The 25955-nt window shown below is 47.7% G+C and overlaps 1 protein-coding gene across 1 annotated transcript; it reads left to right on the forward strand.

Moving 5' to 3' along the window:
• Positions 1–7390: 7390 nt before the first annotated feature.
• tbcb (tubulin folding cofactor B) lies at positions 7391–23250 on the forward strand. The gene is made up of 6 exons (XM_048522654.2): positions 7391–7758; positions 11244–11387; positions 17082–17178; positions 19526–19717; positions 21594–21666; positions 21840–23250. The coding sequence occupies exons 1-6, from the start codon at positions 7636–7638 to the stop codon at positions 21955–21957; spliced, it is 747 nt and encodes a 248-aa protein (XP_048378611.1). The 5' UTR covers positions 7391–7635; the 3' UTR covers positions 21958–23250.
• Positions 23251–25955: the final 2705 nt, after the last annotated feature.

Here is a 25955-nt window from a genome sequence, read left to right on the forward strand (position 1 = left end):
ATATCCTCACCCGCATCCCTCCCCCCAATATCCTCGCCCGCATCCCTCCCCCCAATATCCTCGCCCGCATCCCTCCCCCCAATATCCTCGCCCGCATCCCTCCCCCCAATATCCTCGCCCGCATCCCTCCCCCCAATATCCTCGCCCGCATCCCTCCCCCCAATATCCTCGCCCGCATCCCTCCCCCCAATATCCTCGCCCGCATCCCTCCCCCAATATCCTCGCCCGCATCCCTCCCCCCAATATCCTCGCCCGCATCCCTCCCCCCAATATCCTCGCCCGCATCCCTCCCCCCAATATCCTCGCCCGCATCCCTCCCCCCAATATCCTCGCCCGCATCCCTCCCCCCCCATATCGTCGCTCGCATCCCTCTCCCCCATATCCTTTCCCGCATCCCTTCCCCCTAATATCCTCTCCCGCATCCCTCCCCCCAATATCCTCGCCCGCATCCCTCCCCCCAATATCCTCGCCCGCATCCCTCCCCCCAATATCCTCGCCTGCATCCCTCCCCCCAGTATTAATCCCTGCATCCCTCCACCCAATATCCTCGCCCGCATCCCACCCCCGCCAATATCCTCGCCCGCATCCCTCCCCCCAATATCATCCCTGCATCCCTCCCAACAATACCCTTGCCTGCATCCGTCCCCGCAATGTCCTCGCCCGCATCCCTCCCCACCAATATCCTCGCCCGCATCCCTCCCCACCAATATCCTCGCCCGCATCCCTCCCCACCAATATCCTCGCCCGCATCCCTCCCCACCAATATCCTCGCCCGCATCCCTCCCCACCAATATCCTCGCCCGCATCCCTCCCCACCAATATCCTCGCCCGCATCCCTCCCCACCAATATCCTCGCCCGCATCCCTCCCCACCAATATCCTCGCCCGCATCCCTCCCCCCCCATATCATCCCTGCACCCCTCCCCCCAATATCCTCGCCCTGCATCCCTCCCCCCAATATCCTCGCCCGCATCCCTCCCCCCCCATATCGTCGCCCGCATCCCTCTCCCCCATATCCTTTCCCGCATCCCTCTCCCCCATATCCTTTCCCGCATCCCTTCCCCCTAATATCCTCTCCCGCATCCCTCCCCCCAATATCCTCGCCCGCATCCCTCCCCCCAATATCCTCGCCCGCATCCCTCCCCCCAATATCCTCGCCTGCATCCCTCCCCCCAGTATTAATCCCTGCATCCCTCCACCCAATATCCTCGCCCGCATCCCACCCCCGCCAATATCCTCGCCCGCATCCCTCCCCCCAATATCATCCCTGCATCCCTCCCAACAATACCCTTGCCTGCATCCGTCCCCGCAATGTCCTCGCCCGCATCCCTCCCCACCAATATCCTCGCCCGCATCCCTCCCCACCAATATCCTCGCCCGCATCCCTCCCCACCAATATCCTCGCCCGCATCCCTCCCCACCAATATCCTCGCCCGCATCCCTCCCCACCAATATCCTCGCCCGCATCCCTCCCCACCAATATCCTCGCCCGCATCCCTCCCCACCAATATCCTCGCCCGCATCCCTCCCCACCAATATCCTCGCCCGCATCCCTCCCCACCAATATCCTCGCCCGCATCCCTCCCCACCAATATCCTCGCCCGCATCCCTCCCCACCAATATCCTCGCCCGCATCCCTCCCCACCAATATCCTCGCCCGCATCCCTCCCCCCCCATATCATCCCTGCACCCCTCCCCCCAATATCCTCGCCCTGCATCCCTCCCCCCAATATCCTCGCCCGCATCCCTCCCCCCAATATCATCCCCGCATCCTTCCCCCCAATATCCTCGCCCGCATACCCCCCCCATATCGTCGCCCGCATCCCTCTCCCCCATCTCCTTTCCCGCATCCCTTCCCCCTAATATCCTCTCCCGCATCCCTCCCCCCAATATCCTCGCCCGCATCCCTCCCCCCAATATCCTCGCCCGCATCCCTCCCCCCAATATCCTCGCCTGCATCCCTCCCCCCAGTATTAATCCCTGCATCCCTCCACCCAATATCCTCGCCCGCATCCCACCCCTGCCAATATCCTCGCCCGCATCCCTCCCCCCAATATCATCCCTGCATCCCTCCCAACAATACCCTTGCCTGCATCCGTCCCCGCAATGTCCTCGCCCGCATCCCTCTCCCCAATATCCTCGCCCGCATCCCTCCCCCCAATATCCTCGCCCGCATCCCTCCCCCCAATATCCTCGCCCGCATCCCTCCCCCCAATATCATCCCCAACTCAATATCCTCGCCCGCATCCCTCCCCCCCAATATCCTCGCCCGCATCCCTCCCCCAATATCATCCCCGCATCCTTCCCCCCAATATCTTCGCCCGCATCACTGCCCCCCGTATCGTTGCCCGCGTCCCTCCCCCCGCCAATATCCTCACCCGTGTCCCTCTCCCCAATATCATCCCCACCTCAATATCCTCGCCCGCATCCCTCCCCACCAATATCCTCGCCCGCATCCCTCCCCCCAATATCATCCCCACCTCAATATCCTCGCCCGCATCCCTCGCCCCCAATATCCTCACCCGCATCCCTCCGCCCCCCAATATCCTCGCCCGCATCCCTCCCCCCAATATCCTCGCCCGCATCCCTCCCCCCAATATCCTCGCCCGCATCCCTCCCCGCAATATCCTCGCCTGCATCCCTCCCCCCAGTATTAATCCCCGCATCCCTGCCCCCAATATTCTCGCCCGCATCCCTCCCCCCAATATCCTCGCCCGCATCCCTCCCCCCAATATCCTCGCCCGCATCCCCCCCCCATATCGTCGCCCGCATCCCTCCCCCCAATATCCTCGCCCGCATACCCCCCCCATATCGTCGCCCGCATCCCTCTCCCCCATATCCTTTCCCGCATCCCTTCCCCCTAATATCCTTTCCCGCATCCCTTCCCCCTAATATCCTCTCCCGCATCCCTCCCCCCCAATATCCTCGCCCGCATCCCTCCCCCCAATATCATCCCCGCATCCTTCCCCCCCAATATCTTCGCCCGCATCACTGCCCCCCGTATCGTTGCCCGCGTCCCTCCCCCCGCCAATATCCTCACCCGTGTCCCTCTCCCCAATATCATCCCCACCTCAATATCCTCGCCCGCATCCCTCCCCCCCAATATCCTCGCCCGCATCCCTCCCCCCAATATCATCCCCACCTCAATATCCTCGCCCGCATCCCTCCCCCCAATATCATCCCCACCTCAATATCCTCGCCCGCATCCCTCGCCCCCAATATCCTCACCCGCATCCCTCCGCCCCCCATATCCTCGCCCCCAATATCCTCGCCCGCATCCCTCCCCCCCCATATCCTCGCCCGCATCCCTCCCCCCCATATCCTCGCCCGCATCCCTCCCCCCCCATATCCTCGCCCGCATTCCTCCCCCCCAATATCCTCGCCCGCATCCCTCCCCCCCAATATCCTCGCCCGCATCCCTCCCCCCCAATATCCTCGCCCGCATCCCTCCCCCCCCATATCCTCGCCCGCATCCCTCCCCCCCCATATCCTCGCCCGCATCCCTCCCCCCCCATATCCTCGCCCGCATCCCTCCCCCCCAATATCCTCGCCCGCATCCCTCCCCCCCAATATCCTCGCCCGCATCCCTCCCCCCCAATATCCTCGCCCGCGTCCCTCCCCACCAATATCCTCGCCCGCATCCCTCCCCCCCAATATCCTCGCCCGCATCCCTCCCCACCAATATCCTCGCCCGCATCCCTCCCCACCAATATCCTCGCCCGCATCCCTCCCCACCAATATCCTCGCCCGCATCCCTCCCCCCAATATCATCCCTGCATCCCTCCCCCCAATATCCTCGCCCTGCATCCCTCCCCCCAATATCCTCGCCCGCATCCCTCCCCCAATATCATCCCTGCATCCTTCCCCCCAATATCCTCGCCCGCATCACTGCCCCCCGTATCGTCGCCCGCGTCCCTCCCCCCAGTATCATCCCCGCATCCCTCCCCCGCCAATATCCTCGCCCGCATCCCTCCCCCCCCAATATCCTCGCCCGCATCCCTCCCCCCAATATCCTCGCCCGCATCCCTCCCCCCAATATCCTCTCCCGCATCCCTCCCCCCCCATATCGTCGCCCGCATCCCTCCCCCCAATATCCTCGCCCGCATACCCCCCCATATCGTCGCCCGCATCCCTCTCCCCCATATCCTTTCCCGCATCCCTTCCCCCTAATATCCTCTCCCGCATCCCTCCCCCCAATATCCTCGCCCGCATCCCTCCCCCCAATATCCTCGCCCGCATCCCTCCCCCCAATATCCTCGCCCGCATCCCTCCCCCCAATATCCTCGCCCGCATCCCTCCCCCCAATATCCTCGCCCGCATCCCTCCCCCCAATATCCTCGCCCGCATCCCTCCCCCCCAATATCCTCGCCCGCATCCCTCCCCCCCAATATCCTCGCCCGCATCCCTCCCCCCAATATCATCCCCGCATCCTTCCCCCCAATATCTTCGCCCGCATCACTGCCCCCCGTATCGTTGCCCGCGTCCCTCCCCCCGCCAATATCCTCACCCGTGTCCCTCTCCCCAATATCATCCCCACCTCAATATCCTCGCCCGCATCCCTCCCCCCCAATATCCTCGCCCGCATCCCTCCCCCCAATATCATCCCCACCTCAATATCCTCGCCCGCATCCCTCGCCCCCAATATCCTCACCCGCATCCCTCCGCCCCCCATATCCTCGCCCGCATCCCTCGCCCCCAATATCCTCGCCCGCATCCCTCCCCCCCCATATCCTCGCCCGCATCCCTCCCCCCCATATCCTCGCCCGCATCCCTCCCCCCCCATATCCTCGCCCGCATCCCTCCCCCCCAATATCCTCGCCCGCATCCCTCCCCCCCAATATCCTCGCCCGCATCCCTCCCCCCCAAAATCCTCGCCCGCATCCCTCCCCCCAATATCCTCGCCCGCATCCCTCCCCACCAATATCCTCGCCCGCATCCCTCCCCACCAATATCCTCGCCCGCATCCCTCCCCACCAATATCCTCGCCCGCATCCCTCCCCACCAATATCCTCGCCCGCATCCCTCCCCCCAATATCATCCCTGCATCCCTCCCCCCAATATCATCCCTGCATCCCTCCCCCCCCATATCATCCCTGCACCCCTCCCCCCAATATCCTCGCCCTGCATCCCTCCCCCCAATATCCTCGCCCGCATCCCTCCCCCCAATATCATCCCCGCATCCTTCCCTCCAATATCCTCGCCCGCATCACTGCCCCCCGTATCGTCGCCCGCGTCCCTCCCCCCAATATCCTCGCCCGCATCCCTCCCCACCAATATCCTCGCCCGCATCCCTCCCCACCAATATCCTCGCCCGCATCCCTCCCCACCAATATCCTCGCCCGCATCCCTCCCCACCAATATCCTCGCCCGCATCCCTCCCCACCAATATCCTCGCCCGCATCCCTCCCCACCAATATCCTCGCCCGCATCCCTCCCCCCAATATCATCCCTGCATCCCTCCCCCCCCATATCATCCCTGCATCCCTCCCCCCAATATCCTCGCCCTGCATCCCTCCCCCCAATATCCTCGCCCGCATCCCTCCCCCCAATATCCTCGCCCGCATCACTGCCCCCCGTATCGTCGCCCGCGTCCCTCCCCCCAGTATCATCCCCGCATCCCTCCCCCCGCCAATATCCTCGCCCGCATCCCTCCCCCCCCAATATCCTCGCCCGCATCCCTCCCCCCCCAATATCCTCGCCCGCATCCCTCCCCCCCCAATATCCTCTCCGCATCCCTCCCCCCCCCCAATATCCTCTCCGCATCCCTCCCCCCCAATATCCTCTCCGCATCCCTCCCCCAATATCCTCGCCCGCATCCCTCCCCCCCAATATCCTCGCCTGCATCCCTACCCCCAATATCATCCCCGCATCCGTCCCCCCAATATCCTCGCCCGCATCCGTCCCCCCAATATCCTCGCCCGCATCCCTCCCCCCATATCCTCGCCCGCATCCCTCCCCCGCCAATATCCTCGCCCGCATCCCTCCCCACAATATCCTCGCCTGCATCCCTCCCCCAATATCCTTGCCTGCATCCCTCCCCCCAATATCATCCCTGCATACCTCCCCCCAATATCCTCGCCCACATCCCTCCCCCCAGTGTCCTCGCCCGCATCCCTCCCCAATATTATCCCTGCATCCCTCCCCCCAATATCCTCCCCGCATCCTTCCCCCCAATATCCTTCCCCCCAATATCCTCCCCGCATCCTTCCCCCCAATATCCTCCCCGCATCCTTCCCCCCAATATCCTCCCCGCATCCTTCCCCCCAATATCCTCCCCGCATCCTTCCCCCCAATATCCTCGCCCGCATCACTGCCCCCCGTATTGTCGCCCGCATCCCTCCCCCCCAATATCCTCGCCCGCTTCCCTCCCGCGCATCCCTCCCCCCCAATATCCTCGCCCGCTTCCCTCCCGCGCATCCCTCCCCCCCAATATCCTCGCCCGCGTCCCTCCCCCCATATCCTCGCCCGCGTCCCTCCCACCCAATATCCTCGCCCGCGTCCCTCCCCCCCCAATATCCTCGCCCGCGTCCCTCCCCCCACAATATCCTCGCCCGCGTCCCTCCCCCCACAATATCCTCGCCCGCGTCCCTCCCCCCACAATATCCTCGCCCGCGTCCCCCCCCCAATATCCTCGCCCGCGTCCCTCCCCCCCCAATATCCTCGCCCGCGTCCCTCCCCCCCCCAATATCCTCGCCCGCGTCCCTCCCCCCCCAATATCCTCGCCCGCGTCCCTCCCCCCCCAATATCCTCGCCCGCGTCCCTCCCCCCCCCAATATCCTCGCCCGCGTCCCTCCCCCCCCCAATATCCTCGCCCGCGTCCCTCCCCCCCCCAATATCCTCGCCCGCGTCCCTCCCCCCCCAATATCCTCGCCCGCATCTCTCCCCCCCCATATCCTCGCCCGCATCTCTCCCCCCCCAATATCCTCGCCCGCGTCCCTCCCCCCCAATATCCTCGCCCGCGTCCCTCCCCCCCAATATCCTCGCCCGCGTCCCTCCCCCCCAATATCCTCGCCCGCGTCCCTCCCCCCCAATATCCTCGCCCGCACCCCTCTCCCCAACTAATATCCTCGCCCGCGTCCCTCCCCAATATCCTCGCCCGCACCCCTCTCCCCAACTAATATCCTCCTCCCCCCCCAAATGTTCTCACCCCATAAATATCCCCATCCCTCCCCCCCAAATGTTCTCACCCCATAAATATCCCCATCCCTCCCCCCCAAATGTTCTCACCCCATAAATATCCCCATCCCTCCGCCCCAATATTCTGCCCCACCAATTACCACTCCTCCCGTTCCTACCCCCCAACTACCCCGAACCCATCCCTGCCCATGTCCCCCCCCCAACCCTTAATGTGCCCCATCATCTCCCCGATTGGACAATGAGAATGAGGCGTGGCCACGGCCCCTCCAACCAGATTCATCGTCCTCGTGCTGCTGGAATATTCTGGAAGGGGCAGCGCGAGACTAAACGGCCTCAAGATTCAAACCGCCGGCAGCGGAGCGTCCCCTCACTCGGCTGCGCGCACCGCCACACGGAGCCGGAGGGCAGGTTCACCAGCCCCGAGGCTGGTTGGCTCAGAGAGTGCGCTGGGTCCAGCCAAGCGGAGCCGGCTGTCAGCGCGCACGGGTCTCCGGCCGTCATGGAGCAGGAGTCCTACCAAGTGGTATCGGCCCCGGCGGTGGAGGTGCGGATTACAAGCCCGTTTACGTCCTTTGTCTCGGAGAAAAGATTCAACCGCAGTATCACGGTGTCCGAACTGAAAGTGAGTCGGAGTGTCGTCGCGGGGAGAAAAGGGCGTTAATGCATTGGGTGGGACTACGTGTTGAAGGAGCGCCTTCGGGTGGAGTGGGCGGGGCTACCTGGCGACGTGCCTCGGTGTGGGCGGGGCTCCATCAGTGGGCGGGACCACCCGTCGATCGTCCGGAAGTGGGCGGAGCTACTTGGTGGGTAGCCTGTGGTTGAGTGTGAGATGCCGAGGTGTGGAGCTGGATAAACGCAGCAGGCCAAGCAGCATCAGAGGAACTGGAAGGCTGACGTTTCGGGTCTAGACCCTTCCCTGCTCTTTCTGGAGAAGGGTCTAGACCCAAAACGTCAGCTTTCCTGCTCCTCAGATGTTGCTTGGCTGGCTGTGTTTATCCAGCTCTACATCCCAAAACCAGCCCAGTTCGTCCCCTCCCCGCCAATGCACCACACAACCAGCCCAGCTCTTCCCCTCCACCTACTGCATCCCAAAACCAGTCCAGCCTGTCTCTGCCTCCCTAACCTGTTCTTCCTCTCACCTATCCCTTCCTCCCACCCCAAGCCGCACCTCCATCTCCTACCTACTAACCTCATCCCACCTCCTTGACCTGTCCCTCTTCCCTGGACTGATCTATCCCCTCCCTACCTCCCCACCTATACTCTCCTCTCCACCTATCTTCTTTTCTCTCCATCTTCAGTCTGCCTCCCCCCCCACTCCCTATTTATTCCAGAACCCTCACCCCATCCCCCTCTCTGATGAACGGTCTAGGCCTGAAACGTCAGCTTTTATGCTCCTGGGATGCTGCTGGGCCTGCTGTGTTCATCCAGCCTCACATTTTATTATCTTGGATTCGCCAGCATCTGCAGTTCCCATTATCACTCTACATCTTATTGTCTCAGATTCTCCAGCATCTGCAGTTCCTACTATCTCTGGCAGAGTGGACGGGGCTACCTATTGAGTCTGTGGAGGGGCAGTGTCTGCGTGTTGCAACTAACCTGAGTGGGCGATATAACGTGTTGATGAGGCGGCTCACTACTGAATCGGACTGTGGGGACGAATGAAGTTCTTTCTCTTTCCCATACCGCAGGATGGGGCTTGCAAAATGTTGTTTACACTTTTCTGATAAGATTTTTTTCATTTAGTTTTATTAACATGCAAACAAAACCAACAAAATTGCAATTTTATTTCAAGCAGACTATTTAAATAGCTTTTTTGAAAGGGTCTACAGTGAACAGCTAAGGTTTCTTAGATAACATGGTGTGAAGCTGGATGAACACAGTAGGCCAAGCAGCATCAGAGGATGAGGGAAGTTTGACGTTTTGGGTCGAGACCCTTTTTTTAGGAATTTAAAGTACCTCTGTTTTAGAGGGGTATTTTAATAGTGCAAAGGTTTTTATGACTAAGGAGCTGTGTTTTTGTTCTGGAGAGTCCTATATACGGTCAGCTTTGGAGAAGATTTTTCCTCTTTGAGGAATTTTATTGAAGAGGAATCATTTTTTAAATTCACTTAATCAGCTAGGTGGCTGATTTTGTTTAATTTTTATACATTTGAGGTATATCTTTAACTTCTGGTTTACGGCCAATGCAAACTCGAATGAGGGAAGGAGCAAAAGATTAAAGGAAATAAATCATTGGCTGAAAATCTGATATATTGTTCAAGGATTCAGGTTTTTGGACAATTGGAATGTCTTTTGGGAATAAAGAAAAGACCTGTTGAAAAAGCAAGGGCCTAACCTAAACTGGAAAGCGACCAATATTTTAGAAGGGAGACTTTATACTGATAGAGAAGGCAAGTGGAGAAATTCTGAGTAGTAGTGTAAGCTGGATGATTGATGGGGGTAGGCTCTGAATAACTCTGAAGAACTAAGTTGTATTGATTTCAATGCAAGTGGTCTTGCAACTAAGGCTGATGCACTCAGGGCATGTTTAAATGCATGGGATTGGGGTGTCATAGCTATTCTAGAAACTTGGCTGAGTGGTGGATAAGACTGGCAGATTGTTTCAGGATTTAGATCCTATAGGAACGATAGAAAACAAGGTAAGAGAGGATGTGGGTTGGCATTTTGAAGGAATACGGTACTGCTGTCACTTGAAGATATTTCTGAAAAAGCATCCAGTAAAAAAAAATTATGGGTAAAAAATTAAAGATAAGAAAAGAAAGATCACTTTGTTGGGATTGGACTTTCGGACCTCCAATAGCAAATGAGGAATTGAGAAACAAAAATGTATTGAGATGTCCGACATATGTAAGCATAGTAAAGTTGTAATAATGGGGCATTTTTAATTTTCCAAACATTGGGGCTACCATGGTGTTAAAGATTTGGATCGTGAAGAATTAGTCAAATGTGCTCAAGAAAATTTTCTGGGATACATTATGTCAGGTCCTGGAGATTTATCCACCTTTGATATTCTCCAAGACATCCGAAACATGCTCTTCTGTGATGTGAACTGTTTTTAAAACATCTAAGTTTACTTCCCTGCATGTGAACACTGGACACTATTCTAGAAGAAGCCTCACTAATGTCCTATACAACCTCAATGTAACATCTCAACTCCTATAATCGAAGGATTGAACAATGAAGGGACACGGGCCAGGAGCAGGCAGGTAGGACTAGTTTAGTTTGGGATTATGTTCAGCATGGACTGGTTGACCAAAGGTTCTGTTTCTGTGCTGTATGAATCTGACTCTATAAGTATAAGGGAGTAGGTGGAACTTTCTGAGGAAGGGTCACTCAACTCAAAGCTTTTAATCCTGATTTCTCTCCACAGATGCTGCCAGACCTGCTGAGCTTTTCCATCAATTTCTGTTTTGTTTCTAATATACAGCATCTGTAGTTCTTTCAACTTTTAATTGGAATTTAGGTTATGGCATATGATCCCACTGAAAAGGAAGTTGATTAGCTGAGTTGGTTAGACGTCTAGTTTTGCAATGCAGTGTGATGCCACCAGTGTGGATTCAATTCCTGTGCTGCTGATGATACCATGAATGTACTGCTTCCTTTGTGTCCCTCCCCTCCTCACCTGAGAATTGACGACTGTCATGTTTAACTACTGTTATCCCTTGTAACTGAGGGAGTTGCCCAAAGGATTCCTAGGAGTATGGTGACTTGAAAGAATACCTTCTGATTTTTTTTGTGGAGTCATAGAGCTGTGCACAATGGAAACAAACCCTTTGGTCTAATTTGTCTGTGATTACCAGGTTTCCAAACTAAATTAGCCCCATTTACCTATGTTTGGCCCATATCCCTTATCTTTCTCTGTTTGTGTACCTGTCCAAATGTCTTTTAAATGTTGTAACTGCACCTGCATCTCCCTGCTCATTCCATGTACAAACCACCCTCTGAAAGTGTTGCTCTCAAGGTCCCTTTTAAATCTTTCTCCTCTCAGCACATAATAGGTTTTGAAATAAAACTAAACTTTTCAAACCTAGTGTCCAGTTTCTGTTCAGACCAATATGTTGTGATTTAAACTGTGTTTAAAACCTTTTGTGTTCACATTTAAACTAGTGCAAACTGGAATTGATTGTGGGATCTCCAGCTTCCTGCATGGAACTGCAGCTGTTCAGCCCAGATGACAAATTCATTGGCTTACTACAACAAGATGACGCACTCCTTGGTTCCTATCCTGTTGATGACCGCTGCCGGATACATGTGAGTATCGCAATTTTGTTCAATCATATCATTTTATCTGAGGTTCCCAACTGTTGAAGTTAATAGCGAAAATATTGTAAACTTCAATGGTGTTCTCCTTTTTGATCTTCCACTTAATATTCCTTTCTTTGTAATTCCCTTGACATAATTTCTAGTCTGTGTGGTCCCTGTTGCCTGCCTGTCTTATCACTGCTTCAATTTAACAAGGCTGACATTGTACAGATTTAAACCAATGCTCTGGAATTAAGCTCGCTCTCCTATTGAACGTAAACATGAAAAATGGGTGTTAATGTTCATGGATCTATTTGAAGCTTGTCAGGAAAATACAAATTAGTAAGCCTTTTCCAAGGGAGGTGATGGCCTAGTGGTATCATCACTGAACTGTTAATCCATAGACCCAGATAATGTTCTGGGGACTTGGGTTTGAATCCCACCACAACAGATGCCAGAATTTGAATTCAATTTAAAAATAAGTCTGGAGTTAAGAGCCTAATGATGACCATGAATCCGTTGTCGATTGTTTGGGGAAAAAAAACCCATCTGGTTCACTAATGTCCTTGGAAGGATCTGCCATCCTTAACCTGGTCTGGCCTACATGTGACAACCGCAGCTAGGGCAGTAAATGTTGGCTGCCAGCAATGCCGTCATCCCATGAATGAATCCTGGCTGATCTGATTCTTGCCTACCCCTTAAAATGACATGCTGGTTGGTCATGAATTCATCTTCCTCTGCCTTAAAATATTTGATCATATCATTCCAATTGTCACCCATTCCTCAACTCCCTTTTGCTTTTATTTTAGAAAAAAAGGGAACAGTAGAATAAATGTCTCATGTGGGTAGCGGCTTGTGCACACGTGTCAGGGGACCATTTTGAAGCTGTTGCCATGACACAGTTGTCCCTGTCATCCCCATCGTATAAGCCACAGCCTGTTTTCATTCCAGATTTTGCTGCCGGGATGACACCCTGAACGTTGGCCCCTTTTTCCAAACTTCCCAGTGCCTGCTTGGAATTTTAGGTGCCCAGTGGTTCAAATGAAATAGCTGCCTCAGCCATAGTTATAGCACCGATCACATTTGGGGTTCATTTGTGGGAGTTCACCTCTCGGGGGGTGGGGCATTTGTATGGAGGGGGAGTCTGTCTGGGACTCCTTTGGTATATTCTTGCCCCTTCTTTCATTCCTCCAAGTTGGATGGGGTCTATAAGAAGTCTGGACCACACTTATGCAGACTGACCTTCTGGATGCTGGGAGAATGGTGGTGGGGGTTGCCACCTGTGAGGCAGAGGTGGCTTGGGTGTGGGTGAATCAGCGCAGAGCCTCTTGCTATCTTCCACTTGAGGTAGAACTCCACAGTCAAACATTATTCCATTCTGGGTGGAGATCTGGTTCTCCAGGGACAGTATTTTTTTTCCTGGTGCTTTGAATGCTCCATACTTGGATCTGATGTGCATTGCAAGCTTGGACAACCTGCATGGCTGAATGGAGCTCCCTACACTGTTCTTCCAGCTTGTCAATGTACGCTAAGACTGCCTCCTGGTTCTCAATGGCCCTATCTCTAGAATAGGCTCTTTCCAAATATGACTGCAACTGTCCCATATGAATCAGATTTTCCAGTATTGTGGTGTCTTGTGCTTTAACAACACATTTTAACTTTTCCAGTTCATCAGTAGTGATTTCTAATTGCTTCAGCAGTGATTTCATGTCAGCTGTTCATCTATGGGAGTCGTCCAGGCTATATGCTATTGCTATCGCTGTGTTTATGTAAGTGGCCACAACACAAACATAATTTGTGTTTTTTGCTATATGTCTTGGGCTGTGGAACCCACGTCCCAGCGCCAGGCTAGGCTGCTACAGAAATCTGTTCATTTCAGCCAATTTTCAAAAAGTTACTGCCTGAGATTGTCTTCCAATGTCAGACAAGGGGCAATTGACCTATTTTGCTAGCAAGCATTTTATTCTTCACTGGCTTTCTCTTAAAAGTAAAGTTTCCTTGATTCTTTGGAACTCAAAGGCCCCTCAACTTTCTTGAACTCAAAATAAAGTTCCTTTGATTCAGGGGGTCAAAATACAAAGTAAACTTCCCTCTACTCATTCGAACTCAAAGTAAGCTAAAATTTAAATCCCTTAGCTCCATCCTCATTGAATACTCCAGGACAGGGACAAAAGTTTAAAATTCAGAGGAAAGTTTCTTCTCTTCTGAAAATAAATAAATTAAAGTTCCCCTCACACTTACCCCATCAGACACCTCTGTGCAGAGACAATGGGGTAAAAATAAAAGCTCCCTTGGTTTGTTCAAGGGGTCCACAGTGTCTCTACAAACTCTACACAATAGGCACACATCCACCTGCCCTCTAGGCTGACTTCCTCACAGTCCCTTTAGACCTCATTACCCTTTTCCAGCTCATGCTTTGCTCGCTCCGTCTGTAGAACACCTAGTTCATTCTGTGCCTGTCACAGTTTAGATACCTGGTTTAAGGCTAAATTGTAGTCAGTGCCAACATCTCTCACATTTAATTTATATACTGGCCTTCACGTGAAACAGCTGCCCTTCTAACAACCAGCTCGGATTGATCATGTAAAGTTGGCATTTCGAGTTTGGCGTACCTTAAGGGTCACTTCCAACTGAAGCCCATTCAGGGATGCCAAAAGTTGTCTGGTCTCTCTTTAAACAAGTTGTAGACAACTTTGACCAGAATATTATGAATGAATTTGCCCAGGTGTCCCACAATACCAATGCGGTCAATTCAATACAAACACCAAACTGATACCAAAGCAAAACATTCCAACTTTATTAAGAACAGAATTAGAACGATTTTTAATACTAAACTCTGGATGATCACCTCTTTGCCTCTTACAAGAAGGCTTTGGATGATTCCAAGGGGAGTTCCAAGGAACAGGAATAAACTAAACAGACTCTTTCTCCCCCCCCCCCCCCCCCCCCCCCCACCGCCCCAAACCTCCAAGAGAGGGGACGTTCCCACAAAGATCCCCAAACCTGATTTGTGCTATAACTGTGGCCAAAGCGACTATTCATTTGGGACAGTTGGGCACCTAAAATTCCAATCTGGCACTGTGAAGTTTGGAAAAAGGGGCCAACATCCAGGCAGCACCGGCCGGAACGAAAACAGGCTGTGGCTTATACGATGGGGATACCCTGTATTGTTAATGCCTTTAAAAGGTCCCCTACCACGTGTTCACAAGCTGCTATCCATATATGGGGTGTATTTGTTCTATTGTCCTTTTTTTTTTATTTAAAATATTTGACTCTGTTGTGCTTGCTTTTTCGGGAAGAGAATTCTACGAACTCACATCCCTCTGAGAGCATCTTATCTTTCTATTCTAATCTTATTTTCCAGCACTTGGCCTGCAGTCTTGTACATTGGCACTTTAAGTACTCATCTAAATACTGCTTAAATGTCTTCAAGGTTCCCACATTTTGCCACCTTTTTTAGATAGTGAATTCCAGATATTTACCACCCTCTACACAAAAGTTTTCCTCAAATCCCCTCTAACCTTTCTTCTCCTTCCCTTTAAAATTGTGCCCTCCTGTTTGTTTTCTGTCTATTAAGTGGAAATGTTTTTCCTTACATACCCCACCTATGCTTCTCAAAATTTTGTACACTTATTGACACCAAAATTGGTGATAAAGTAGACAGTGAAGAAAATGAGCTAATTACAAAGAGGTCTCGCTCAGTTGGATCAATGGGCTGAGGAGTGGCAGATGGAGTTTAATTTGGATAGATGCGAGCATTGCACTTAGGTAAGACAGATGAGGACAGGACTTAAAACAGTTAATGGTAGGGCCTTGGGTTGTGTGGTAGAAAAGCGACCTTGGGGTTCAGGTACATAATTTTTTGAAGTTTGTGTCACATGTAAACAGAGTGGCTAAGAAGGCATTTAGCACACTTGCCTTCATTGCTCAGACATTTTTGAGTATAAAAGTTGGGATGTCATTTTGGGTTGTACAGTATTTGGGGAAGCCTGTTTTGGAGGATTCTGTTCTATTCTGGCACCCTGTCAAAGGAAGAATGTTATTAAGCTGGAAAGAGTTCAGAAAAGATTCACCAGGATGTTGCTAGGAATAGATGATCTTTATAGATTTATAAAATCATGAGGGGAATAGATAAAGTGAATGCGTCTTTTCACTAGAGTGGGGGTTTTCAAGACTATGGGGTGTATTATTAAGATGAGTGTTTTAAAACAGATGAGAGCAATTTTTCTCTGGTTCGTGTATGGAATGAACTTCAAGAGGAAGTGGTGGTGTGGGTAGTTATAACATTTAAATGACATTTGGGTAAGTTCATGAATAAGAAATATTTATGGGGATGTGGGCCAAGTGCAGTTCTCTTCAACCCCCTCCCAGCAAAAACAAAGCATCGTCTTTGGTGTAAAGAAAATAGCTCCTCCATCCATCTAGTCTTTCTTCATAACTGAATTTGACTGGAACTGCGCACAATACAAAAGCTGTTGCCTAGCTAACGTTCTATACAGCTTCAATACAATCATCTTGCTCTAGTATTTTGTAACTTGACTAATAAAGTAAGGGGTACACCATTTGCCTCTTTAAACACCCAAGCTGCCTGCCTTCAAGAATCTATGGGCATGCGCACCAGGGTTCTGTGTACTTCCTAGGGTCCTAACGTTCACTGTCTTGACTTTTTTTGTCCTCCCAAAAAGCATCACCCTTTTTTTTTAGGATTAAATTCCATTTGCCACTGTTTAGTTTAAGGTCTACTTCCTTGCTATTTACTATACCACCACTTCTCATTATCATCCACAAACTTGCTGATGTTGCCTTCTGCATAAATGTCTATCATTGTATGCTCCAAATAGCAAGGGACCCAACACTGAATCCTGAACACAGGTGACCAGTCATACAAACAACCTTTGGCCATCACCCTCTGCCACTAAGCCAATTTTTGGATCCAATTTTCCAAGTTGCCTAGATCCAATGGGTTTTTGCTTTTTAACCAGTCTGCAATGAGAGACCTAGATAGTCTTTTTGAAGTCCATGTAGCTTAAATCAACTGCACGATCCTCATTTACACACCTAGTCACTTAATTCAAACATGTTCTTTTCCTAATATTATTTCACCAGATGTTTAGATAAAAGCTGAAAATATGAAATAAAACTGATGAATAGGTTACTAACTTGTGGCCCTAAGTTCCTCTCTTTGGAGATTTATAGACTAAATTTCTTTGTAGTGTCACTAAAATAGCACAAATGTGTACCTCAGCTTGTGATTATATTGAATGAAAACATTTAGACAACTTTTTTTAGTTTTCATTACAAGAAATTTTACTACTTAGAATTTGAAAGAATTAATCAGATGAACATTTTTGGAAGTGTCACCGCAGTGTTTTGGATGGTGTGGAGTTGCTAGAATGGGATGAATTTGTTTCACCTCACTGCTACTGAGCTGATGGACAGGAATTTAATATTAATTTAAAAATGTGCCATTATTAGTAATCCTACATTTGTAATTTAGCAAAGCTTTTTAAATCATCAAAAATACTGTATGAACAAGCTGAATTTGGACAAATCTTCAGGGAGGAATGTTTCAGCGCAGTATGCTTGATGAGATTTAGTTTGGACATCTGGGGCAGACTATTAGTCTGTCTTTACTATGCAAAGACTTGCAGTCAATTATTACCATCGTAATGGGGCTATTATTTCAAATATTTGTTTTTGTAGGTAATAGACCAAAGTGGAGTGAAAATTGGAGAGTTTGAAGATGTGTCTAAAGTTATAAAGTATGAAATGTCCAATGAAGCGTATGATAAGAGAACAGGTAAGATGATTTTGAGAGCAATCTTATGCACTGGCTAATTTTGATATTTCTTGCATTCTTCCACTTCATCATGAACTATTAAGACTGCATTATAGAATGCATAGCAGTGTTTTTGTAAATGGTATAGTTAGGCAAAGAAATGGCTTTGGCTATAAGACTGCTTTTAAATTAGGGAACTGCTTTTAAACTGGGAAATATGCAGGCAACACCTGAAGTGATGTATTTTAAGGGAATTGTAGGGCTGAGTGCAACTCAAATCTGGTTTGTAACTTACTTTTTCTTTTAATGTCTTTGACCCCATCTTTGATATGCGATGTGTCTAAGCAGTACATGTAATGAGAAATAAAACTATATTATCCCTCTGGGTAATGATGTAACCTTCATTGATCCTTCTGAACTTGTCTATTTGTAAATTGTGAATGAAAGTCCACGGTCGTCTTAAGAGGTACTTACTGTGAGTGAGTGAAATGAGGTATGACCAAACTCCCTTACCTGTGAACACAGATCAGCCCACTATCTTGTCCCATAGCCCAACTCCTTGTTGCTGTCTCAACCCTGTACTGTTGTGTGGTGATGTGACAAATTTTTGTGAAACATGAACCCCACAGCCTTTGATTTTCAGCAGAAGTTAAACAGCACTGTCAGCTAAACTGTGTACCCTCCATGTTAAATCCTACAGTGAGCCCTGGGTGCTAGCAACTTTTAACCACTTCATTATTTCTAACTACAAGCTCACAAGCAATTAATGAGTTAAGATTGTGAAAAATAAAATTTAGTTTGTGAGCAGCTAAACCAAAATATAATCCAATATGTATTTGTATGACTAGGGTATTTCACAGAAGATTCCACAATCCTGGACAAAACAGCTGACTTGATTGGCACCATTCACAAACACACTGACCCTCCTCCAAGAATAATTAGTAACAGCAGCATAACCATCTACAAGATGCACTGCAGAAGTTCACTAGGACGTCTTAGACAGCACTTTTCAAACCACTAGTATCAAGGAGGACCAGGGCAACACATTTCATCTACATCTGCAAGTCCCTCTTGAAGACACTCACCACCCTGACATAGAATGTTATCATGGATCCTTCACTGTCAACGGAGCAAAATTCTGGCTCCCCCTCCTTTAACAGCATTTTGGATGTGTCAACACTAAATTGTCTGCAGTGATTCAAAAAGACAGTTCACTACTATCTCACTGACAAGTAAGGATGGGTGACAAATGCTGGCCCAGTTCGTGATGCCCATATTCCATGGATGAATAAATGAGGAGGGGAAAAACCTTTCTACTATTCCAGTTTCTTCCTAGCATTTTCTCTGTACCTACTGAATAAGGCACCTACCTTGGATAAATTATTCTATATTGCAAATAATCTTAAGTTACGGCTTGGATAGCATGGAGCAGTGAATCCTTAAATGATTGGAATATGCTGCTGAAATGTGGTCTGAGAGGAATCCTCCAGATCTCTGTGGTAGTGCAGGCATTCCATGATTAGATTGCATTTGCTGAGCTAAAAAGTATTTCTGAATGTAGCTTTTACTTTTTATTTTAATTTGTACCTCATTTTAACAGCCCATCTCACTAAATTGTTAACAGCTTTTCCTGTACAAAAATTGATATTTACTAATCCCTTTCTAAATGCAAAGTTTTGAGAGAACCGATTCTCATGGAGGTCCTATTAACATCCCAGTTTAGATGGTAGCAATGTAAAAGGGAATTAAGAGCATGGACCCCAGCTTGGCTAAATGGCCATGCCCAAGTTATACACTGGAAAGACGGCAGCATTCTGTTGATAAGTAGCATTCCTAACACTTGAGCAAATAGGAACATGGACAAAATGCAGTCTCATCATACTGTTCCTGTATCTGATAAATCTTGGGTCCAACAGTCTGGCCTGCTTTCCTCTAGAGTTACATATGCAGTTTCTAATTTCCACTTTTAACAGTCGATAATCACCAAAATAAAGTCTACACCTCTAAGGAAAAATCAAATATTTTTTAGTTTTGAAACGGGATGAACTTGTAACCTTCAGCTTTTCTGTCCTATTTGGGAGGAGGAGTTAGTGGATGCATGATGGAAAAAAAGTACTAAGCTAGTTTTGCTGAGAACTAATGGGTGAAGTTTGGTCTCTGACACTTCAGAAAGATTACAAGTATTTTTTTTGTCATTGCTCCTCCTCCTCTTCTCTTTTCCCCCGCCCCCCCGAAAAGAGTCCAGCTGTTCAGGTAACTTGTGTATGAAATTGTTAAACCGCCTCTTGCACACCTTCTCAAAGCCTGATGGAGTTCTGAAAAGCTTCTGGCAGTTTGTAACCAAACAATTAACTGGTTTCTATTTTAGATTCAATGCGTTTGTTCCTGAAACGCAGTAAATTGGGCTTGTACAATGAGGAACAGAAGGCAAAAAATCAGATTGAACTTGAACGGAGAGTACAAGAAGAAAAAGCTTTGGCTGATGCCATTCTAGTTGGTGCAAGATGTGAAGTTGTAATCTCGGGGCAACCATCCAAACGAGGCACCGTAATGTATGTGGGTAAGTTGGTTGTGACTTGGCAGTAGAACCCACAATCTTTAAAATGTTAAAGAAGAGAAAACTGCCTTGTATTTGGAGCTGCAATGTGGGCTGTATTCCACAAAAGCAATTCAATCTTTTGATTGAGACAGTTTGTACACTGAATTAAGTGCAAATTATAAAACAATCAAAAATATCAAGTGCATCCAAAAGTAAAGTTGTCATAGTTCCATGGGGCAGTTCTTTTTATTAGATGGAAACAGCTGGTTGTGAGTTTAACCCCAAGGTCACCTTGACTCATGTGAAGGGGGAAGTTTGAGTAGGTATGAACAATTGTGGTGACCTCAGCCAGTACTGGAATTGAATCAACACGGTTAGCATTACTGTGCTAATGAACCAGCTGACTGAGCTAACCAACGCACCCCTTCTCTTTTTTCTCTTGCGTGCCCTTTCTGTCGCGTGCTTCCCCCACCAAAACAAAACCAAGTGTGATTATGGCTTCTGTCAGTAATAAATATTTATCATAAGCATATGAATATGGCTCATCTTAAAGTGATAATGCCATATATTTCTCTTGGCTGTGGGTTCTAGAACCATGGTCAGAATTTCGGAATAAAGTGCAAGCTATTTTTAGGACTGAAATGATGAGGAATGTCTTCACTGAGAGGATGGTGAAATTTTGTAATTCACCACTCCATGTTGGAGTAAAAGCTCTGTCATTTGGTAAATTTAAGACAGGTATTGAAATTTACAGTTATGAGTTACAGGAGAGAGGTTGCACTTTAGCTATGCAGAGCAATGGTGATTCTGCATCTGAAGAGTGGTGTATAGTGTTCTCCTTATTTAAGAAAGGATATTAGTGCATTGGAAGAAGTTCAGCAAAGGCTTACAGACTAATACCTGAATTGGACTGATCCTCTTAAGAGGAAAGATTTGACAATTAAACTTGTAAGAGGCAACTTGATTGGAATATAAAATTTGAGTAGTCTTGACATTGTGTCTGGGGAAAGAATGTCTCCTTGTCTAAGAATCTAAAACTAGGGGCCACTATTTTAAAAACAAGCAGTTATCCATTTAAGACTGAGTTGTGATTTTTTTTTCTCTAGTTTTGTTTGCGGGTTGAAAGCTTGTGTTTTGGAACCCTTTCCTCAAAAGCCAGAGTCTTTGAATATTTTTGAAGTCAGAGAAAGATAAATTCTTGGAAAGCAGAGGGGTAGATTATCAGAGTTGTTGACAATTGGATCAGCCATGGTATTATTGAATGGTGGAGCAACTTTGAGCCTGCTCCTAACTTCTGTTTGTTTTGTATATATTGGGAAAACCATTGTTTGTCAGGTTGCCCGTAATCTTGCAACAGCTTTGGTGTAGCTTTGGTCTGTTGCATCCCATACTCTTATCTTTGACTAGTTTATGTTTAACATTCTGTGGTACAACATGTTAAGCTCTGAGGTTGCATACACCAGCAAGAGAGAAGTTTTGAACATTTTCAGTATAAGAAGTGATGGTTGTAAATCTGTGCTGATTGATGTATCTTACTTTTGGAGACCTTTTGTTGCTTTTCCTCTTGGGCCTTGGTTGGATAATAACCCCTGGGGTATTTTGGTTTGATTTAAATATTGCATACCTCTTCCAGATATCCTAAAGAATATACTTTTTTTTTCAGAAAGTTTGTTTGTTCTAGTTGAGAAATTTTGAACAAGGAACAAGTGTCCACATGTCACTTTAGTCAGGCAGCTTCATCCAGGACCTGTTATGTCTTACTGTAGACCTCAGTTGCACATTTCACCATTGTTTAATGTGTATTTGTGGTCTCTGTAACACAACTCCAGTCTGAATTTGCACATTGTCTCTCCTGCTTAACACAGTTGATGATTCATCTGCGGCTTTTTTGTTTCAGGTCAAACAGATTTTAAACCAGGATATTGGATTGGACTGAAATATGATGAACCTTTAGGGAAACATGATGGCAGGTAAAGCCTGCTTTGACATTCAGTTGCTATTACAGAACAAGTCAATAGCCTTGTTGAAAGTAAAATTGCCACTGCTGCGCATGAGCATTATAATGTGCACATTATTGCTTTTAGTTGTTTTGTTAGCACAGAACTTGAGTATTCATCATTAATTGCTTTTGTTTCTTCTGCAGTGTGAACGGGAAGAGGTATTTTCAATGTCAGTACAAGTATGGTGCATTTGTGAAGCCACAGTCTGTAACAGTGGGAGATTATCCAGAGGAGGATTACGGTCTAAATGATGAAATGTGAATACTCCTAATTGCCTACAGCTTTGAAGCATTGACATATTGTATGTGGACATTGTCCTTATGATGCTGATTACAGTTGATTCCTCTTGCAGCCACATTCAGGTGCTTGGAATTCCTGAATTTGTTGGGACTTTATCTTGTTTACATGCTCTGCAGATGGAGTTTGGCTCATGGTGAAAGATGACCGTTACATTTATATTTGCAAGATTAAGATTTCTAATTTACTGGCTGACACTAGTTACTTGTAAATTTGCTGAGTTTGCAATGTACACTAGTTTGACAACTAGCCACTGCCCATGTCATTGTTGGGATTTGATTAAACACTTGAGTGAAAGGTTTCTAGTCTTAATGTAAGCCATGGTAATTAATATCATACAACATCAGGACATTATTCTGTAATGCCCATTTCAGCTTATTCAGACATATTTGTGAAAGAACAGTTTATTCCTTCTGAATTTTGTGTCCTTTATACTTACGTATTTTTCTCACCAGGGCAAAGGTCAAAAGTTGAAGTCAGTGACCTGCTGCTGATTGTGACAATAGTAACTTCAGATAATATTGCCAGCTACTCCTGATTACCACATTAAAGTTAGCACGTTGTATACCACTTGTTTCCTGTGATAGACGGTCACAACAACACTTATTAAATCTTTTTATTTTATTCTGAGACATCTGTTGGTGCAACAAACAAAGGCTTTAAATCTTGCATCAAAACTGCCTTGATTCTGTACTGACCCAAGTTATTTATGCACAAGACAATGTCACATCAGCTACATGAGACATTTAACGGTAAAAATGTCTTATTTTTTACTAATGTTTCCTTTTTCTTCTTCTTCTGAGTTGTTAACACTTAACTGAGATTTTAAAGTTTACATTATCTTGCCAAACACCCACATCCTTTTCCTTAAAAGGAAGGGACAATGATTTACTCCTGTATCGCTGAAGAGTTGCTTTATAAGGAGGGTGTGCACATAAGGCTTTTGTTAAATTAAAACAACACTTTTGTTTCTGCCTACAACTGGACATTTTTGCTGATCATTTAAATCCAGTGAGAAATTATTATTTTGAAGTACAGCTCTGTTCACTTATCGCACCTCCATATTTTTTCTGGTACAAATGTTTTAAGAGAAAATGTCTGTTGGAAACCGGCTACTTTACCATCAAGATGTGTTTGACAGTTGAATGCACTATTAAGATTGCCCTGCAGCAAAGTTTTGGAACAAAAACACCAATGTGTGTTTTGTGATAAGATGTAAAAGATAGTGGTGAAATAAAGCATCCTTACCTCGTGGAAGCTACGCATTGTATTCTGATCACTTCTTGAGTTAGCCATTGTTATGCATTTTATAACTGACTTTTGACAGCAAAACATGTATGAGAGCCTTCCTCTAAATAGTTGTTTTTATTAACAATATTTTATTAATGATAAAACCTAATTCTAATTAACAGTGGTTGGGAAGGTGACTGTGGTGTTCCTACTTGACAGATTAATGTGCAAAGAATCACTGACCAAAGTAGTAAATGGTCAGAATAAAGGTAGAGCGCATGGAGACTTGAGAGTAAAAACCATCAGTTCATTCAGAATCCATGTTGCCATAGCCACTTGAACATTTGTATGCATATTGTAGTCTGGATCCGCAGTCATGATAGATGTTCCAGCATTCTTTCTGTCACATGGTGTGTGTTACAGGTTGTTGCTGAGAGGAACATACTGGATTAACTGAAGTGCACACGAGCCAAACTCTGCTGGGGGAGCAAGGCAGTGGTCAGCAGTGACTTCAAAGGAGCAGGCAGGCAAAGACATCTTTTGCACTGGGGATGGAACATAACAGTGTGATGAAGGTTCTGTGTTGGGAAGAGTATAGTGGTCAAGGCTGACAGGTGTCACAGGGAAGGGGGGATAGTGAGGTTGACAGTGAATACAATACTGGGAGGAATGAAGGGAAAATGAATGGGAAGATGTAATTCAGCCCCTCAAATCTCATCCATTCGATTAGAATATGCCTAACCTAGGCCTCTGTTCCATTTACTTTTTTTTGTTACTGTTTATATATATTAATCAGCCTATTTTGAAAATTAGTTAGAGCATTCATAGGCTTTAGACAGTGGGAGAGGAATTGAGGTTTAGTTTTCCAGCAGTCCTTAAGTAGAAAGACTGAAAGAACTGCAGATGCTGTAAATCAGGAACAGAAACAAAGTTGCTGGAAAAGCTCAGCAGGTCTGGCAGCATCTGCGAAGGGGAAAAAAAAAAGTTAACATTTTGGGTCGGGTGACCAGCTCTGAGGAAGTGTCATCGGACCAGAAACATTAACTTTTTTTTCCCCAACCTCACTGATGCTGCCAGACCTGCTGACCTTGATAACAAAGTGTGGGGCTGGATGAACAGCTGACCTTTTCCAGCAACTTTTTTGTTTTTTTTCCCTTAGGTAGAAAGAGTCTTTCCTGACTTCATTTCTAGCCTTGCTTTCATTGTAAGATTGCACTCCCTTTTTTTCCATTTCTTGCTATCTATCTTATTTCCTAATCTATTTCAAATATGTCTGCCTTAGTCATCTCTCAACTTTCTGATCTCCAGGAATACAAACCAAATTTATGCAATAAGTCCTCATAATTTAACCCCCATAAATTCCTTCATTTTGCTGTATCTGTTTAAAATTCTGTATAAACCTTTTTCTCAGCTGAACTTGGTATGCCCAATGATGAACTCCTGAGCAAGACTGTGTAACAATTGAAGCATAACTTTCTCATCTTTCTGTTCCTTTCCTTACCTTAGGTGTTTTGGGATAACATTCCATTAGATGTTGATTGACTTTTGACTTTTTTAAAAAAAGAGTAGCTTCTAATGATTTTTGTGTAGTAAACCCCACAAATCCTGCAGAGACGTCCTGGAGCTGAGATAACTGACCCATTTTTGTGTGCCAGGCATGACTCCAACCAGCAGAGTTTGCCCCCTAATAACTATTGTTTCCAGTTTTGCTCAGGCTCCTTTTTAATGCAGCCTTGATGTCAAGGGCTGCCACACTTGCCTCACCTGACGACAGGTTTGGAATATCCTGTCAACAGGTGGTTTGATAGCATAATGAAAGGTTGAGGTGTAAATACCACCTCATGTCATGTCTTTAATGTTAGGCAATTCCTCAGTATCAAAGTTGATTTACTTCCACTTTCATTCAGTGGTCCTGAGATTAAGTGCAAGGCACAGTCTGAAGACTACTGTAGGAGGGACAGGTTATGCTTGGAGGGTCTCAGGTGAGTAGTTTGGAGGTTTGTGCACTGTCTGATGCCATGACGCAACTTGAGCAGCACATCTTGAGAAAGAAACAAGAGTTTCCCATTGAATTTTCAGCAGGCCATGGACCTAAAAATGTTGATTCTATTTCTTTCCATCCTTGAATAGGCTAAATGGCAAAACATTGGAAGAGCCAGAGTAATAAAGATTTAAGAGAATTAAATGTTTTCTATGTATTTATACATATCAAGTAGAAGACAACCTGATGAAGTCGGAAGAAGAAATGAACTCTCTGCTTTGTTTTAAAAAGAAGTATAGAGTATAAAAATGAAGGGTTGTGCTAACTTTAGACAAAGCAGTTGTTTATGTTAGGAGCACAAAAGCTGATGTTTTGGGCCTAGATCCTTCTTCAGAAAAGGGAGAGGGTGAGATGGTTCTGAAATAAATAGGGAGAGGCGGGAGGCAGATCGAAGATGGATAGGTGGAGAGGAGACAGACAAGTTAAGGAGGTAGGGAGGGGACAGGTCAAAGGGTGGGATGAGGTTAGTAGGTAGGGGATGGGGATAGGTGAGAGGAAGAACAGGTTAGGGAGGTGGGGATGAGCTGGACTGGTTTTGGGATGCAGTGGGGCTGAGGGGGAGATTTTGAAACTTGTGAAATCCACATTGATACCATTGGGCTGCAGGGTTCCCAAGCAGAATGAGTTGCTATTCCTGCAATCTGTGGGTGGCATCATTGTGGCACTGCAGAAGGCCTAGGATGGACATATC

This window comes from Stegostoma tigrinum, chromosome 39 (genome assembly GCF_030684315.1).
Source record: "Stegostoma tigrinum isolate sSteTig4 chromosome 39, sSteTig4.hap1, whole genome shotgun sequence".
Taxonomy (NCBI): Eukaryota; Metazoa; Chordata; class Chondrichthyes; order Orectolobiformes; family Stegostomatidae; genus Stegostoma; species Stegostoma tigrinum.

Bases quoted from the DNA above. Each gene is read 5' to 3' on its own strand.
- tbcb (XM_048522654.2), top strand. From the start codon at position 7,636: ATGGAGCAGGAGTCCTACCAAGTGGTATCGGCCCCGGCGGTGGAGGTG. The intron at 11,388-17,081 runs GTGAGTATCGCA...TTGTTTTTGTAG, and splicing joins ATGACCGCTGCCGGATACAT to GTAATAGACCAAAGTGGAGT. The intron at 19,718-21,593 runs GTAAGTTGGTTG...TTTTTGTTTCAG, and splicing joins AGGCACCGTAATGTATGTGG to GTCAAACAGATTTTAAACCA.